The following is an 18,189-nucleotide window of genomic DNA, read 5'->3' on the forward strand; positions in this document are numbered from 1 at the left end:
CCTTTCGTCCTCATCCTAATTGTCAAATGACACTTGCTATGTATTACTCTGACTACTAATAATAATAATATGATGCCACCATAACATAATATTCCCGCACACGCGCGATAAAAATATCCACATTATCACTTCACAATCATTTTTGAAGTGTCCTCCTTTTAAGAGGACCTGAATTTAAAATCAATATCGCAGTCTTAATACTTTTTCTACGCTACTAATATCAACGGAAGCCTTCATCACATGAGGAAAAATAAACAATAAAGCGAAACGGAAGCCTTCAAATATTTGCCAAGTGGACTAAAGTATATCCTGCAAATTATTTTCATCTTTTTTTCAAGGATAAAGCTCGTATTGTGTGTGTGAGTGTGTTTTTTTCTTTTTCAGGTTACAACGTAACTTCCAGGTACGAAGAGGTAGGGCCTGCCAATCGATGACTTTGATGGAAGCGCAGTGATTGTTCAGTGGTAAGAAAAAGATAAAGAATTGACAGTCGCACAGTGGAACGCTGCTTGGTCAGTCGCATTAATTTTCGTTCTTTTGCGAACGTTTTTAACTGAATTAACCGACCCTTAACTCCGCCGCCGCCGCGTTAGCCGAAGCCGCCATGCCCTAGCCGAAGTGCATTTCTTGCAATTTTACGAGTCAGCTTTCAGCTCAGCACATGAGCACAGCTACATTATATTGTATGGTATAAAAATTGAACTTATGCTGGCTCCGTTTTACTCCCGAACCCAACCTTGGTTAGCTCATTCGGCGTCAGCCGCGCCACCGCAGGAAAAAGCGAGTCTTTGCGCGTGTTTCTCACATTCCCTCTTTAGCAATCTCTCCGTCTCCGCTCTAAAACGCTCTCTCTGAAAATTCTCTCTCATTGACGACGGGTATGACCAGCCTTCCCGATTTCCGCGAATTTTAGCCAGAACTTCAGAGATTTAGAGCAGCTTTATCTGTTTATTGCCGCTTGCTACTTGGTTTCGTGAAGCTGAATCGCTTCGTATAGTGAGATCTGATGCTTGAAGCTGCCATGGAGGAGGACAGAGCAGCTATAGTGCAGATCTCGATTGAGTTGATCAATGAGATAGCTGCGATCTCGGACTACCGGAGCATAGTCAAGAAGCAGTACTGCAATTTGGCGAGAAGGTTGAAGTTGCTGACTCCAATGTTTGAAGAGATTAGGGACAGCAAAGAGGCGTTCCCTGAAGAGACCTTGAAAGCTTTGATTTCCTTCAAGGGAGCTTTAGAATCGGCCAGACAACTTCTCAGATTCGGGAGCGAGGCCAGCAAGATTTATATGGTGTGTGAGTATTATTCGATTCGTCTTAATGGTCTTTGCGTTATTTTCTCCCCCTTTTTAATTCCTTGCTTGTTATATCGTTCTTCCATGCGGTTTCGTTATAAATGGTATGAATTTTGGATTTATTGATCTTTTGGTGGTGTTCTTTGTAAGGGATGTTGGGAAAGCAACTGCGAGCTCACTTACCATATTAATTTTTACGCTGCCCTGAATTGATTTTGTTTTTCGGTCAATCTTTTATGTTTTAGGCTTTTCGGTAAAAATTTTGAAACGCAATCAATTGAGCAAAGAATAGCATCTTGCTTATTCATATATGTGAGGGAGGAGCGATGCTCTTGTGCGGTTGTTCCTGTGTTGCGATCCATAATGCTGACACAGAAGCCGAAAATTGATATGCTTCCTATCGTAGAATATGGTTGAAAACTGCTGGATTAGACGGTTTGCTTTACCAAAGTAGTGTTTTTAAACCATAATGTTGTTCAGTGATTGGACAGTTAACTATTTTTGGTTATGAGTATAGGGATACAAATCAGTTTTCGGAAATCCACATGACTTTCCGTATGAAATCTTCTGCTCGGCAATTTCCTTTTTCTAATATTTCTAATCATATTATATGCTGTTTATAGTTAAGACTTCAAATTTCAGTTTCCGTCCGTCTTCTGCCCATAAATTAGCTGCAATTCGATGTGGACTATTATGCCACGTTTTGCATCCGAGTGATACATATGTATGTGTATATATAAATTTATCTATGTCAATAGAATATATTCTTTTTCTTTTGCCAACGAGGCCTCTTTCTATTGCAGTTTGTTTAGAACATTTGTATCCGTCCCTTTGATTTATTTTGTCTACACGAGTTCTGTGTTCTCATATAGCGGGTTAACTATAAACTTTGCAATTAAATAGGTCACGCAGTCTTCCGTTTAACTGGAAAGAAGGTGAAAACTAAAAAGGAACAAATGTATATATCTTTCATCTTGTCCTAACAATTTTGAAGATTCCAGCCTTATATTCTCTCAATCAATGATTCTAGTGGGATGTGAAAGTTCCAGATGAGAGGTTTACAGTAATTCATTTTTATAAAATCAGGGGTGTAATGAAATATTATATGTGGCTAGTAGTTTTCATAAGATTTGACTTTACCTGAATATTAATCCAGCCCAGCACTGGTTTTCCACCTTTACTTTGGAATTAGGAGCATATTCTATTTTCAGTTTTTCACAGTAAAACCGAACCATGTTCTATTACTCAGATATATTCTGGGAAGTTATAAGGGAAAAAGGATATACGTGGGACTTCTTAAGAATTTTAACCGTCGTAGCTCTTCTACTTGTAATAATCAAACTATTTTAGGTCCCAGATGAAACGAGCAGATCAGTTTGTTTCTGTACTATTTGAAATCCAAATAATGCCATTTAATTGACATGTGCTATTTTAATATCTGTATTGGAACCTCAGGTTAACTTACAGATTTTAGAAGGAACATAAATTTATGTCACTGATTCATTTCTAAATTCCTGATTTCTAAATATTAGTAATGTGCATGTTGGATATTGAAAGGAGCGAATGGTGGGTGTTGAATGGACAAAAGCACAAAGTTGGGATATAAAAGATGAAAATATTGGGATTGATATGTTGTCATACAAGAAAAGACAAAGTTCATAATAATTGTGTACAAGAAAAAGTTTTCATGGCATATATTAAGAAGAAAATGATAGAGAATCGTTTAAAATGATTTGGACATGTTCAAAAAGGGCCAATGGAAGCAATTGTGAGAAAAGTTGAGTGAGTGATTTTTAGTCCTATGAAGAGAGATAGATGGAAACTAAGAAGGATACTCAAGCAAGTTATCAAATGGAATCTCTTGATAGATGTTATGTTTGAAGTGTTGGTTGTTGATAGAGCTCAATGGTGTCATAAGATCCATCTAGTTCTCTTTAGTGGGATAAGTCTTGTTGTTGTTGGTAATGTGTGAGGTTGAAGACAATTTTGAAAATGTGCTTTCTATTGCATGACTTTAGATGTCTTGGATGTTGCATTGTTTACTAAAACTCCTAGCTAGTAGCTTCTGTCATCAAAACAAAATGACTCTGGATTATCTCTTCATTATCTTCTTCTTAGTCTTTTAACTTTTACAATTCTAATTACAGGTCTTAGAGAGGGAACAAATTATGAAACAATACCATGAGGTGACAGCTCAATTAGAACAAGCCTTGAGTGGAATTTCATATGATAAAATTGACATATCAGATGAAGTTAAAGAGCAGGTAATGTTTCCCAATTTTCATAGGTTTGATGCTGTCGTAATTCTTTAAAACCTCTGTTTCATTCATGCAAAAAAAGTAAAAATAAAACTCTGTTTCTAGGTTGAGCTTGTTCTGGCACAATTCAGAAGGGCCAAAGGAGGGGTTGATGGACCTGATGATGAGTTATACGATGATATCTTGTCACTTTATGATAAGAGCACTGATGCAGCAACTGATCCAGCTGTTCTGAGGAGATTAGCTGAAAAATTGCAATTGATGGGAATATCTGATCTTACACAAGAGTCGCTAGCTTTGCATGAGATGGTGGCAGCAAGTAGTGGGGATCCAGGGGCAAGTATTGAGAAGATGTCAATGTTATTGAAAAAAATAAAGGATTACGTACAGACAGAGAATCTAGTCCAGGATGATATTGAAGGTGGAAAGGGCCTTTCTTCTCGCAGCAGCAGCCATGGGACAAGTGAAAAGCTTCATCAAGCCTCTATTATACCTGATGATTTTCGATGTCCAATTTCCTTGGAATTGATGAAGGATCCTGTTATTGTTTCAACAGGACAGGTATGTACAGTCTGAGACGCTGTCGGACAGAAAGTTCAGAACATCTACTTAATCCACTTGAATGTAAAGTTGCAGCAAAATGAATCATGCTGTTAAGGAAAAAAAATTTAAGAATCTGACAGAACCCTGTTGAAATAACAACAAATAACACCAAAAAAAATAAAAGCAGAGAGAGAACAGAAGTGATAAATGAGGGAAAATACTGGGGTTTTTACTATTAGAATCAAAATGAAACAGAATCAGTGTTATAAGAGTCCCACTGGTTCTATTAAAACCCTATTCCCCTGTTACAATACCAAGTAAAATCCACAAAAAGCAACATTACATAAATCACAAGGGCAATATTGAACCGCTGGCATTTCGAGAAGCCAGACTCTCCTCACTATCTCATAATACAAAATAATCCATCGAGAGAAGCCCCACGGCTGAGAGACAATAAGGACTCCAAAAAGTAACTTATGCAGTCCCCAACATAATCTATATCACTAGGTAGCCTTCAGAACCTGAATGGGCTAGGATTACTTTTCCTTGTTACTAGGATCCATGGGATAAATGCTTGAACCAGCAGTGAATTCCTTTTCTGCCCTTGTATTCTCCCTTGATTTCCTCTTATAGGTCTTAATGAACTTATTAGCTCTATCATTACCCTCCCCCAAAAGCTTCACCTTGTCCTTAAGAGGAAAATCGGGAAATTGTGTCAAGATGATATCAGCGTTCTCCCATGAATTCTCAAATTCAGGTAGGTCTCTCCATTTCACAAGCACCTCGCGTTGGCCATTCACAAGACATTGGAATTTTCAAATATTTTCAGGTTGAACCTGAAGTTCAAACTCACCAGAAAGTGCCGTGGGTGTTGTGGGATTCACTGTGGCTGAAGTTACTGATTTTTTGAGCTGAGAAATATGAAACACCGAGTGAATATGTGCTGTGGGAGGAAGATCCAGTTGGTATGTTACTGGTCCAAACCTCTCGATGATCTTGAAAGGGCCATAAAAACGTGGGTTGAGTTTTTCATTCACCCTCTTGGCTATAGTCCTCAAGCGATAGGGTCTGATTTTTATGTAAACCAAATCCCCAACTTCCAGTTGTACATCCCTTCGATGCTTGTTAGGTTGTTGCTTCATCTTGCTATGTGCAACAGTGAAATTCTCCCTCAAAATGGCAATTACTTGGTTCCTAATCTGGGTCTGGTCATTCACTTCCTCTATGGTAGATGGCTCTTCAGTCAACTTCGAGAATGAGGGGGGGTCTCTACCATACACAACCTTGAATGGTGTCATCCCGACGGCACTGTGATAGGAGGTGTTATAATAATATTCAGTCCATGGTAGTAACCATTGAACCCATTGATTTGGTTTCTCATTTGCAAAGCAATGCAAATGAGTTTCCAATTCCCTATTTGATACTTCAGTTTGCCCATTGGATTCTAGATGGTAAGCAGAGCTAAGGCAAAGTTGCGTACCCGCTTGCTTAAACAATTCCTGCCAGAACTGACTTACAAGCACCCTGTCTCTATCCGACACTATAGTCTTTGGAAAACCATGCAACTTCACAATGTCATGCACAAATTTTTCAGCAATATCTTTGGCTGTGAATGGATGTGATGTTGGTAAAAACTGAGGATATTTAGTGAGCCTATCCACCACCACCAGAATAGTGTCATACCTCTTAGATTTGGGCAGCCCGGCAATGAAATCCATGCTAATATCCTCCCATATCTGTTGAGCTATAGGTAAAGGCTGTAGAAATCCAGCAGGGAATAAAGCTTGGTATTTATTTTTCTGATATACATCACACCTAGCCACATAATGCTGTGTGTCCCTCTTCATGCCATCCCAATACACTACATTGGCTAATCTTCTGTACGTGCATAAATACTCGGAATGTCCTCCCATAAGGGAATCATGATATTCTTGTAATAATAGAGGAATGCGTGCCGAATTCTTTGGAAGCACCAGCCTTCCTTTGTAGTGTAGACACCCTTATACCCTTCAACTTGCTCTTGATTGGTGATTAGCTGCTGCAAGATCTTGCTCAATTTGGGGTCATGCTGCACTTCTTTCTCCTATTTTTCCATATCATTGGGCTGCCACAGTGAAAACCCAATCATTTCTATTGTTTCTTCTTGTCTGGACAGCGCATCTGCTGCTCTATTCTTCTTACCGGGCTTATAAAATATGTCAAACTTAAATCCCATTAATTTTGAAACCCATTTCTGTTGATTCCCCTCCAAGTCTCGTTCCAGCAAGTGTTTTAGAGCCTTTTGATCAGTTCGTATGACAAATTTCTGCCCCCACAAGTAGTGCCTCCACTTTTTAACAGCCATCACAATAGCCATAAGTTCCCTCCCATATACAGAACATTGTTGCGCCCTGTTAGAGAGTTTTTGGCTATAATAAGCAATAGGTCAGCCACCTTGCATTAACACTGCACCAGCTCCAGTTCCTGAGGCATCAATCTCCAGCTCAAAAGGAATTGAAAAATCAGTCATTGCTAGCACTGAAATTTCAGTCATGACTGTCTTAAGCTTTTCAAAAGCTTCTTGAGTTTCAAACTCCACTTGAAGGCATCTTTCTTAAGTAAATTTGTGAGTGGACTAGCTATCTTCCCATAATTCTTCACAAACCTCCAATAACATCCAGTCAACCCTAGGAAACCCTTTAGGGATTTCACACTCTTAGGTTGAGGCCATTTCATCATACTCTCCACTTTTGCTGGATTGGCTTGGACACCTTCCTTGGAAATTATATGGACAAGGTACTCAATCTTTGGTTGTATGAAACTGCACTTTTTCAGATTTATCACTTGCTGATTTTCCTTTAAAAGGAGTAACACCTCCAAATGTTCCAAATGCGTTGGAAGATCACTTCTATAAATGAGTATGTCATCAAAAAATACTAACACAAATTTGCACAGATGAGTTCGGAATACCTCATTCATCAATGATTGAAATGTGGAAGGAGCATTGGTTAACCTAAAGGGCATCACCTTAAACTCATAGTGTCCCTCATGAGCTCTAAAGGCTGTTTTGTGCTCATCCCCCACCTTGATGCGGATTTGGTGGTACCTAGACTTCAAGTCTAGCTTGGAGAAAACAGTAGCTCCCTTCAATTCATCCAACAATTCATCAATTGCCGGAATAGGAAACCTATCCGGAATAGTCATCTTATTTAGGGCCCTATAATCGATACAAAATCTTGAACTCCCATCTTTCTTTTTAACTAAAAGCACTGGGCTCGAATAGGGGCTATTATTGGGTTGAATAATTTCAGCTTTAAGCATATCTCTCACCATGTTATCAATTTCATTTTTTTGAGAATGGGGATACCTGTAGAGTCTCATATTAGGCGGTCGCTGCCCCAGTTTAATCATGATAGCATGATCTTGGGAACGGTTTGGGGGGTAATCCCTTCTAGTACCTGGCAGACCGATGGGAACTTGCTTGATAAATCTTGGATCTCAAGTGATAAATTCATCGCTGCCCCGTTTTCCTTCACAATGTTGCTATATTCCACTAGAAATCCTTGTGCCCTCTTCTTAATGGTTCGAATGAGAGACTTGAATGAAACTTGAGTTCGAGATAGAGACGGGTCCCCTTGCAAACAAATCTAATTTTTCTTTTTGGCAATTTTCATTGTCATTTGCCCCCAGTTAACTTTCACTTCACCTAAGGATTTCAACCATTCCACACCCAAAACAGCATCCACACCACTCAAAGGAAAAGGGTAGAAGGTTTGAATAACTTCAAGACCCTGTACATGCAGCTTCATGTCCTTGCATTGTTGCTTTCGCTTGAGGGTGTATCCGTCTCCTACTGTGATAGTATATTCTGGAATTTCTTCCACCCCAATCCTCATTTTAGTAATCAAATATTTTGCTAAGAAGTTATGGGTGGCTCCACTATCAACTAGGAGCACTGCCACGTTTCCTTCAGTCTTGCCTTTTACTTTCATGGTGTGATTATCCCCCAATCCAGCAATGGAGTTTAATGACAGCTCCATTTTTGTGGTCACCTCCTCTGTGTCACGGTCCCCTGTTTCGTGATCCGAACTTGGTACCTCACCTTGTTCGCCCTTTTTAGCATCTAAATCGAGCAACATCACTTGCAGGGTTCTATTTTTACAGATATGATTGGGGCCGAATTTCTCTGTGCATTTGAAACAAAGCCCTAATTCTCTTCGTGCCAACTCCGCATTGGAAAGCTGTCGTACAAAGCCCCTTCCTTCGCCGAAGCAGCCCCTGGCAAGTTGCTACCCATTTTTGAGTCCTACGGCTTGTTCTCTGTTTTTCGTGTTCCATCCATCTGTGAGGAAGAAAATGCAGTGTTCTTCTGCGTTTCGGGTGACTGGGTTAATCGAGTGAACTGGGTCTAGGCCTGGTCCGTTTTCAGCCCATTATGGTAACACTAAAACCTATTTGCCTTAGCATCTCGCATTCTTTCGATCACGAGATTCCTCTCTTCGACTCAAATGGCCATCTCCATCACCTCATGCAGCGTGTTGGCACTGGTGAGCTGCAACTCCGCTCGGATTTCCGGTTTCAGCGCGACTCGAATAGCACCTATCAAACTTTCTTTAGGTGCGTCTTTTAGAGGGGCTGACAAACGCTCAAACTTTTCAACAAATTCGAGCACAGACCGTTCTTGCTTCGCTGCATATAGCATTTCATACTCATCCCCGAGTTGTGAGGGGTGAAATCTTCTCAGTAGCTCATGCTTAAATTCTGTCCAGCTTCGTATGGTTGTACGTGATTCAACCCATTGATACCAATTCAGAGCCCTACCTTCTAAACACACTACTGCTGTCTCTAATCTCTCGGCTTCAGCTATGGAGTTGATGCGGAAATACCTTTCTACTCTGAACAACCGCCCTAATGGATCTTCTCCACTAAAGATGGGTAGTTCTAACTTCCTGTACTTGTTGGTCTCCTTCTCAGCATTTGTATTACTCTCCGAGCCTTCGTCATTATTATGGTCTCGTTGTTTAGCATGCAATTCATCCACAGCCTTTTGTTTTACTAATTGACTCAGTGTCTCTTGCACCTTTTCTACCACATTCTTCAGTGCATTCAAGTCCCTGGTCAGGCCTCCAACAGTTTCCTTTAACTCTTGTACGTCTCTGTCAGCATACTGCACGCCCTCCTCCATGGTTTCTCTCTTTTGTTCTCACAAAGCTTTTTGGATCGTACCGCTCTGATACCAAAATGATAGAATCCTGTTGAAATAACAACAAATAACACCAAAAAAAATAAAAGCAGAGAGAGAACAGAAGTGATAAATGAGGGAAAATACTGGGGTTTTTACTATTAGAATCAAAATGAAACAGAATCAGTGTTATAAGAGTCCCACTGGTTCTATTAAAACCCTATTCCCCTGTTACAATACCAAGTAAAATCCACAAAAAGCAACATTACATAAATCACAAGAGCAATATTGAACCATTGGCATTTCGAGAAGCCAGACTCTCCTCACTATCTCATAATACAAAATAATCCATCGAGAGAAACCCCACGGCTGAGAGACAATAAGGACTCCAAAAAGTAACTTACACAATCCCCAACATAATCTATATCACTAGGTAGCCTTCAGAACGTGAATGGGCTAGCCTTACTTTTCCTTGTTACTAGGATCCATGGGATAAATGCTTGAATCAGCAGTGAATTCCTTTTCTGCCCTCGTAGTCTCCCTTGATTTCCTCTTACAAGTCTTAATGAACTTATCAGCTCTATCAGAATCTCATTCATTTCTAGTATTGCTTAATTTAGTAGAGGTTAATGTGCAGTTGCTTTTTATATTGATAAGTCTTAAGGGAGCTTCAAAGAATTTTAAATATTGAAGGTTTTCGCTGATGTGAGACTGATGGATATAAAATGCAACTGCTCTAAATGTTTCCAGTGCATACTTGTTGATTCTTAACCCCACTGCCGAATCAGCATGCTTGTGTGTCAAGTTGCCACTGAAATATATTGTGTTCTCTTGACTGCAGACTTATGAGCGTTCTTGTATTGAGAAGTGGTTGGATGCCGGGCATGGCACCTGTCCTAAAACACAGCAGACACTTGCTAGCAATGTTCTCACACCCAATTATGCCTTACGAAGCCTCATAGCACAATGGTGTGAAGCCAATGGCATGGAACCTCCAAAACGACCCAGCAGTTCTCGGCCTAGTAAGTCAGCATCAGCCTGCTCACCAGCTGAGCGTAGTAAGATTGAAAATCTTCTCCGTAAGCTTACATCTGGTAATCCTGAAGACCAGAGATCAGCAGCAGGTGAGATCCGTCTTTTAGCAAAACGCAATGCAGATAATCGTGTGGCCATCGCTGAAGCTGGTGCAATACCACTCCTTGTTGGCCTCCTCTCTATTCCTGACTCCCGAACTCAAGAGCACGCCGTAACAGCACTTTTGAATCTTTCCATTTGTGAGAATAACAAAGGAAGTATCATATCTTCTGGGGCAGTTCCTGGCATTGTTCATGTGCTTAAGAAGGGCAGCATGGAAGCTCGGGAAAATGCAGCAGCCACACTTTTTAGCCTCTCAGTCGTTGATGAAAATAAGGTTACTATCGGATCCTCAGGGGCCATCCCACCACTAGTGACACTGCTGAGCGAGGGTACCCAAAGGGGTAAAAAAGATGCTGCAACGGCACTCTTCAATTTGTGCATATTCCAGGGTAACAAGGGAAAAGCAGTGAGGGCTGGTGTTGTTCCTACACTAATGCGACTGCTGACGGAACCTGGTGGGGGAATGGTGGATGAAGCATTGGCCATATTGGCAATATTGGCTAGCCATCCAGAAGGGAAGGTTGCAATTGGTGCTGCGGAGGCTGTACCCGTTTTGGTAGAGGTTATTGGGAATGGATCCCCAAGAAACAGAGAGAATGCAGCTGCCGTTTTAGTGCACCTTTGCTCCGGAGATCAGCAATATCTAGCGCAAGCTCAAGATCTTGGGGTGATGGGTCCATTGGCTGATCTGGCTCAAAATGGCACAGACAGAGGCAAAAGAAAGGCTGCACAATTGCTAGAGCGAATGAGCAGATTCCTTGAGCAGCAGCAGCTGCAGCAGCAAGAAGTTCGAACACAGAGCGAAGTGCAAGTTCTGAATGAGGATATACAGCCCCCTTCTATTGCTAACCTTATTGATAGCTGATGTTTTTGTTCACTTTGTGTCTTTTCTTATATTTGAAGTATTGCAAGAGGCCTTCTTTGGAGGGAAGGGTGGAAGATCACCTGTCCACTCCGTTATGTTATTTGTTTGTGTGAGATACAGGGATAGAACACAAAGACATTAAAATCTGTTTTTTTTTTTTTTTTTGGGGGGGGGGATCAAAGAAAAAGGTGGGATGCGTCTTACGTGGAAATGTATAATTGTAACGTTGTATCATTGCAATCATCCTCAAATTTTAATGAAGAGATGTTTCACGTACTTGAACGGAAACACAGGACATATAATATTGCGATGTTTCGTGTACTTCTAAACTGCAGTGAGGAAAAGGACAAAACTTACACGTACTGTTTTATAAATTGTGGGAGCACTTTTTTAACCTGGCTTCATATCAACGATTCTTGTTGAAAAGTACTTCACACTTTGCACATCATGATTCAATGGAAGAATCTAATAGAAAATAGTTAACAAAAAGTGTATTTAAATTCTTTAATAAAAAAGGCCAGCCAAGTGATGGCCCAAAAAATAGAGAGAATCAAGTGGATTGAACTTCAGTTGAGGTCATAATGGATTAATCGTAGTTGAGTTGCACAGTAAAGTTCCCAGCCATAATTATTTTTCAACTTAATTAGCGGCTTCCTGTTGAATTTATTGTGACCAACTTGTGAGAAAGAAAAAATGAAGGGAAGTTGAGCCGCCTTGATTGGAGGATTTCTGGAACGCATCACCCATTGGCTATTGTGGGTGCATGCCCGCCTTCTTTATCTGTAAAATTTTCTTTGGGCCTCTACTTTTTCTGTTTAATCGGACCTCGGTTGAACGAGCGGCACCTGCTATTCCCACACACATATCCCAATATTTAATTGGTTTGGTCAATGTTTCTCAGTTTTTAGGTGGTCTCATCCACTTGTTAATGGTTAGTTATCTTAATAGCAAAATTACCTACTTCTCATCAAAAAAAAGTCCTGAGTTCAAATCTAATATTGACATGATTAGCGTGCGTGCATGGAAGTAAACGTCGCTCTTCTCTATAAACAAGGGCTAGGTTAGGTTTTTTTTTTTCCCCTTTTAAATGTGGTCTCACCAACTTGTAGGCATGAAAAAGTAATCAATGATACAAATGTTTTTAAAGTTTTGGTTTTCAGCCCAACCAATAGGACAGAATTTGAATTCTTCAGTGGTGTGTTCGGATACATAAAAATTTATGAATTTAAATTTAAACTTTAAATTATGTTTTTTTATAATTTTAAATTCTTTCTACACTTTAATTACTTGAAATTTTAATTACTTCAAATATCTTATTTTTTTCACATTTTTACTATTAAAATATAGATGACTCTTGTAGCTTTTCTCATTTTTTATGGATTAAAAAATAAAAATAAAGTTGTCATTTTCCTCAATTCATATTCTTCATTTAAATTTTTTTAAACCATCCAAGCAAAATATTTTAAATACATAAATTTTAAACATGAGATTTGAAATGTAAGATTACAAATCTAAAATCCAAATGCTGCCTAAAATTTTTAAATGTCAAATATAATGATTTGGTCCAAAGTCATACTTGGTAATATAAATAAAAATTGGCAATCATGTGTTAGACCTACAAGTAATTATACAAAATTGGTATTTTGAATTTCTAGCAGCCTTTCTTTAGCTAATTGGTTGCTATATATAATCTGTAGATCTTCGTATAATTTTTTTTTGGCCAACTGTAGATATTTGCTATTCAAGGTATTTAAAATTTATAATAAAATTTAAGTGATGAAAGCCCTTATCACTTACATCAACTTTAGTTGGTGAAAAGTTCACATAGATTGTATTGGGATCGATGAATTTAAGTTGTAAATTTGAATTTAAAATCTCACATTTAAAATTCATATATTTTAAATTTTTTATTTGGATGATATAAAAAATTTTAAATTATAATACTAAAATATTTTTTTGAATTTTAAATAAAATTTCAGATTTCAAATTTTATATTTGAATTTTTTGGTCAAAAAAAATTTATATTTAAATTTAAATACAACTTGGATAATATTAGTAGTCTGGCCCAAATTATGGGCAACGACTCAATTTTGGGCCCACACTAGATGGTGGTAGCAATCGCCATTGACAGTTCGACTGTTGTTCAATCCCAATAGATGCCCACAATAGTTTGGTTTCAATGAATGTCAACCATAGGTAGTGATGTTGAAGTCGAGAAAGTAGCAAAGTTGATGAAACAATATGAAAGAAGAGAGCAGCTTCTGCTAAAATTTAAAATAATAAAAATTTAAAAAAAAATTAAAATTATAAAAGGATTGAGTTAGGTAGGATGATACAAATTCAAATACACACATTTTTAATTATCTAAATAATAAATTTAATTCTAATTCAAATCCACTTGTATACAAATATAACATTATATTGCTTCTCAACAGAAGAGATTTTTATGAAAAGGAACGCTATAAAGTATATTTCTTCTAAAGCTTCTCCATAAGAAAATTGTCTTTTAATGGTGTATTTTTGGAGAAGTGCGATATTTCATACATACTCTTCTAGTATAGAATAATTAGATGCATCATGATGCTGCAAATTTTCTCCCATCGATATTGTCGTTCCCTAGCAACCATCGATCGTCTTCAACCTCTCATCGTAGAAATGTTTTAAGGTAATTGCAAATTAACCTCGACGGCAACGGCTTGCCCTCAATGTCGACGATGTGCTCTCCCCACCGTCTTTAATTGCAATGACAACGTGGGGAACACTCTGTGCAACACGATCCGATCCGTGCTTTCTTTTGCATCTACTTCTTTTCTTTCTCCTCTGTAATCGGTGATCTATGCTTTTCTATTTGTAAATGTTATTGTGTTGATTCTGTAAGTTTCATTTCATTTTCTGCAGCCGTGTTCATCAGAGCTCTGAATTGGCCAAAAAAATGGATATTCAGTTATCTCCTCTTGAACAGTTCAGGGAATTGTTTTTCCGATCCCCTCTAATATAAAGAGGACGAAAGATAACAGTTTTTAACCGAAAGAAGTGCTATCTTTTCCTTCACAAAGACAACCCGCTAGATAGAATTCCAAAAATGCATTGCAAGAAATGTTGGCCTGGTACTTGCTAGTTCATGTCCACTTAATCCTGGTTATGGATGTTGACTTAGGAGTCGGAATCATGGCCTTATCTTTATCTTGTAAGAATGAAGTGGAGGGTTCCACGCTAGCTGCTATAATCAGAGAGTGAAAGAGAAAGAGCGGCTGCGAGCAGCGAAGCGTGCATGAGTTTCCGAACCATTCTGAGGATCGTACTCATTACCACACCCACACCACCATTCTGCTTTAACTCTGTCTCTCAGCCGCGTTTCTTCCTTCACCGACATTTTCGGAATCAGGGTTTCCCATTTATTGCCTTCGTCCCATTACACAGACACCCCCAGAGATATGTAGCTTTTGTCTGCCTTCGTTTTTCGCTTTATTCGTTCTTCACACTAAGCATCGGTCCTCTCCAAAGTTGTTCTGTGCCCTCCCTCTCTCCCACATCAATACTGATGCCTTTGCTTTTTCGACCTCTTTCATTAATTTCCGTTGAGATTGCAATAAAGGTTGTCATTATTAGTATTCGAGTTCTCTGTTTGATCCCTCTTAATTTGAATACCATATATTATCACTATCATGGCACAGTACTTTCGTTGGAAAGCTCAGTCTCACCCTTATTTTTGACCGTAATCCCTTTTTCTTTTACGTACTTTTGAAATTTGAAATGCATGTATAAACCCAAAAGTAGTTTCATGATTAATATATATTGTTAGAATCTTTCATCATTGTGGTGAAAGAAGTTCTAGAATACGCCCTACTTCAGTTTGGTAGACTATGGGATTGCATGGTTTTGAGTGGGATTTTGGCGTCTTCTCGTCACGCGCACGCAGTGCTTCAGTTTTCGATCGCAAATAAATCCAACGACCATGTACGTCATATTATTTCATGAATCTATCGCTGATTATTACATCATAACGACTCTTGACTCTTGACTGATAAAAAGTACGACGCTACCGGCTTCCTAGGAGTTCAAATTAAATTTGCCACTCATGTTTCCGAGAATTTCACTATCATGCATGGAAGAGTACTCCTCAATCAGTTTGCAGAAATCGCTACTTACTATATTGTTATATAACAGCTTCTCCCAGAGCCTGACTGAACCCATACCATAGAATCAGAGATAATAAATAGTTTGGTTGATCGAGCAAGAGATGGGATGTAAAAGTGACTACGTCGTCGGTCTGAAATAGATGTAATAAAGTCTTATTACCTGATAATTGCAGACCTATATATAGATGCTAACTTTTCTAATGCCTACTGATCATAAAAACGAGAAAAGAATAGCATTTTGATTTATATGTATATGTATATTCAAATCTCTCAGTCATTAAAAATTCCGATGGGAAAGACTTCACACTTCTTTTATATCTACATCCGAACCGAACCAATGCTGGCCTTGCATAATTAAGAGTGTTTTTCCTAGAGGGTAATAAGCTTGTCAAGAGGCAGTGAAATATATATATATATATATATAGAGAGAGAGAGAGAGAGAGAGAGAGGAAAAAGTGTTCGATTTGAAACTCTAACAAAAGAAAACACAGCCTCAACAAAAGCTAACGTGGAGTGGCACATTGTTCAGTATTGTTTCACTTTTCTTCTCTAATCTATGCTTTATCGTGCTCAAATGTGGGCGAAAACTGATGCTCTATAGTGTGACCTAGCTCGGAGAAGCAGGCCATATATAGAGAAAACACAAGGTCTGATTATAGAAACCCCATAGGAAATACACCATTACACATGAACTCAGTTATACAAACCAACCCATATAGTACAAAAGAGACTCCCATGCAAAACCTAAACAAATATCAATTACAAGCAGCAACATAATAATTAAACAAGAACAACAAGAAGAAGATCCAAATTCTACCGTTGTAGTCCGCGTTAACATTTCTGAGGCACTAATCTTGAACTGGGATAGAGTGCTTCCATTGTGATGGTTTTTGTTTTTGACCATAATGCAATGGTCAAGATGTTAACTTACAAGAGATGGCTGGTGGAAGAAGATGCAAGACCCGATAAATCAGTCCAAGAATAGTACTGATTATTACTATTATTATTACCTATGGGCGGTCTTGACAAATTTAGGGCTCCAATCTCTTCCAATTTAACATGTGGGAGCTGAGTCGTAGCCCTAGAACTTGAATCTCCAATCACTCCATTCTGCGCCACTGCCATGCTCTCGCCTTGAAACTGATAAGAAGAATCAACTGAATTATTCGACTCGAACCCATTCAAGAAATTAGGGAATGGTTGTGAGCGCCACTGGTTCTCCACCCCTCCGATTTGAAAGCCCATGGGCTCATTCTGGGCTAAGATCTCACGCAAGCTCAGGCCCATGTTCCCCAAGCCGTAACGGCCGCCCAGGTTTTGTAAGGAAGCCATGAATGGTAAGTTGGAAGGTTGCTGCGAATGACCGATCAGCTCCGTGGTGGCGGCGCCGGAGGGGATTGAGCTGTCAGCGGTGTTGGGAAGCAGGCTCTGCTTGTCAGCGGCGGCTGGTGCGGCTGCCGGGGATTTCGAGCGGCTCCTTTTGCTCTTCTTGTTTCTTCTGCATCCGCCTCCCACCGGCACGTTCCTGAGAGCGCCGCCTCTTGTCCAGTATCGCCGACATGTCTTGCAGAAGTGACGAGGTTGAGACAGGCTGTAATTGTTGAAGTAACAAAATTTTGTGTTGGTGGATTCGCAACGGGGACACTTTAGGGCTGCCTCGGGTGGCGGTAGCTTTGCTAGCCGGGCCCGGTCAGCCATCGAACCGGGCCGGACTGAACCTGCACCACCACCTCCAGCATGAGGAAGCAGCTGATAGTTTTCAGTTCCATTTGATTGCTGTTGATTCTGTTGCTGCAAAACAGAGAAAACCTCAAAACCCAGAAAAATAAGAAAGGAAAAGATTCACGATGAAGCAGTATGATATGAAAACAGAAAATCTGGTATATTCAAGAAGATATTACAAGGAATAGGAATAATAATCTTTGGGAAATAAATTAGCTTTTTAGGGTTCGGAGGATGTGGCTGAAATTAGAGGAAATTGGAAAACCTTACCGGCTGCCAATTGGGAGGATCTAAATAGACCGGAATAGAAGAGAAAACCATGGTGTGGTGTGATGATCTTTTTATGGTTTTTCTTTTTCTAAAGTTTGATAGGTCTTTAGAGAGATGGTGGAGAATCAAACTGAGGGAATACCAGAGCAAAGAAAGAAGGAAAGAGAAAAGGAGAATTAAAGAGAAGGGGGGGAGGGGGAGGGAGAGAGAGCTAGAAATTAAAGCATTGTGGGGGGGGGGGGGGGAGAGAGAGGGTGCTTTGCTTTTGCTTGCTTTAATTTGCTCTTACATTATTATTCTCTCTTATATTCTCTATCTCTTTTTGTTCTATTATATTTTTTTAGGGCTTCAAGTGGAGGGAAGTTTCTTAACATATAAGCCTTCTTTATTGATGGGGTGATCAGTAACAGTAAATATATATATGCTGATGAAAGAGGATAGTGGCTCTCATATTGCTGCATGGAGAGGAAGATTATGACGACACCGTATACAGCAAAGTTAATTATCACTGTCTATTCTATACTGGTAATGGTGGGATCACCTCACGTAATCAAACATTTTTAGCTTATCCATGGGCCTGACACATGCACGACATGCTTCATACATATGTAGCTGCTGTTTTCGATACAGACATTAATTAATTAAACGTGGAAAATGGGGGCGGAAAAAGAAAGAAAGAAATCATCTAAACTCAAAACCCTCTGTAAAGCGTCCTAGATGAAAATATGTACATATGATATTACCTGGTAATAATGAAGTGTCTTTATGCGTGTGGGTGAGAAAAACATTTAAAAAAATAA

At 39.3% G+C, this 18,189-nt stretch overlaps 2 protein-coding genes across 3 annotated transcripts; one reads left to right on the forward strand and one right to left on the reverse strand.

Annotated features, from left to right (window-relative positions):
• The first annotated feature begins 711 nt into the window (after positions 1-711).
• On the forward strand, positions 712-11,572 carry LOC129314694 (U-box domain-containing protein 13-like). 2 transcript variants are annotated; one of them, XM_054958196.1, is made up of 4 exons: positions 712-1,291; positions 3,442-3,558; positions 3,658-4,113; positions 10,098-11,572. In XM_054958196.1, exons 1-4 carry the CDS (start codon positions 1,007-1,009, stop codon positions 11,256-11,258), a joined length of 2,019 nt encoding a protein of 672 aa, XP_054814171.1. In that variant the 5' UTR covers positions 712-1,006; the 3' UTR covers positions 11,259-11,572. The 2 variants fall into 2 exon arrangements, with proteins under 2 accessions (XP_054814171.1, XP_054814172.1); XM_054958197.1 differs by having other exon boundaries at positions 714-1,295.
• A 4,413-nt stretch (positions 11,573-15,985) lies between these two features.
• Positions 15,986-17,576, reverse strand: LOC129314695 (dof zinc finger protein DOF3.6-like). The gene is made up of 2 exons (XM_054958198.1): positions 17,390-17,576; positions 15,986-17,188 (listed from the first exon to the last, which is right to left on the reverse strand). The coding sequence occupies exons 1-2, from the start codon at positions 17,438-17,440 to the stop codon at positions 16,325-16,327; spliced, it is 915 nt and encodes a 304-aa protein (XP_054814173.1). The 5' UTR covers positions 17,441-17,576; the 3' UTR covers positions 15,986-16,324.
• Between the last annotated feature and the right edge of the window lie 613 nt (positions 17,577-18,189).

This window comes from Prosopis cineraria, unplaced genomic scaffold, assembly GCF_029017545.1.
Source record: "Prosopis cineraria cultivar Desert tree isolate PC_DT_omini unplaced genomic scaffold, ASM2901754v1 PC6, whole genome shotgun sequence".
NCBI lineage: Eukaryota > Viridiplantae > Streptophyta > Magnoliopsida > Fabales > Fabaceae > Prosopis > Prosopis cineraria.

Bases quoted from the DNA above. Each gene is read 5' to 3' on its own strand.
- LOC129314694 (XM_054958196.1), top strand. From the start codon at position 1,007: ATGCTTGAAGCTGCCATGGAGGAGGACAGAGCAGCTATAGTGCAGATC. The intron at 1,292-3,441 runs GTGTGTGAGTAT...TTCTAATTACAG, and splicing joins AGGCCAGCAAGATTTATATG to GTCTTAGAGAGGGAACAAAT. The intron at 3,559-3,657 runs GTAATGTTTCCC...CTCTGTTTCTAG, and splicing joins CAGATGAAGTTAAAGAGCAG to GTTGAGCTTGTTCTGGCACA.
- LOC129314695 (XM_054958198.1), bottom strand. From the start codon at position 17,440: ATGGTTTTCTCTTCTATTCCGGTCTATTTAGATCCTCCCAATTGGCAG. The intron at 17,189-17,389 runs GTAAGGTTTTCC...TCTGTTTTGCAG, and splicing joins ATCCTCCCAATTGGCAGCCG to CAACAGAATCAACAGCAATC.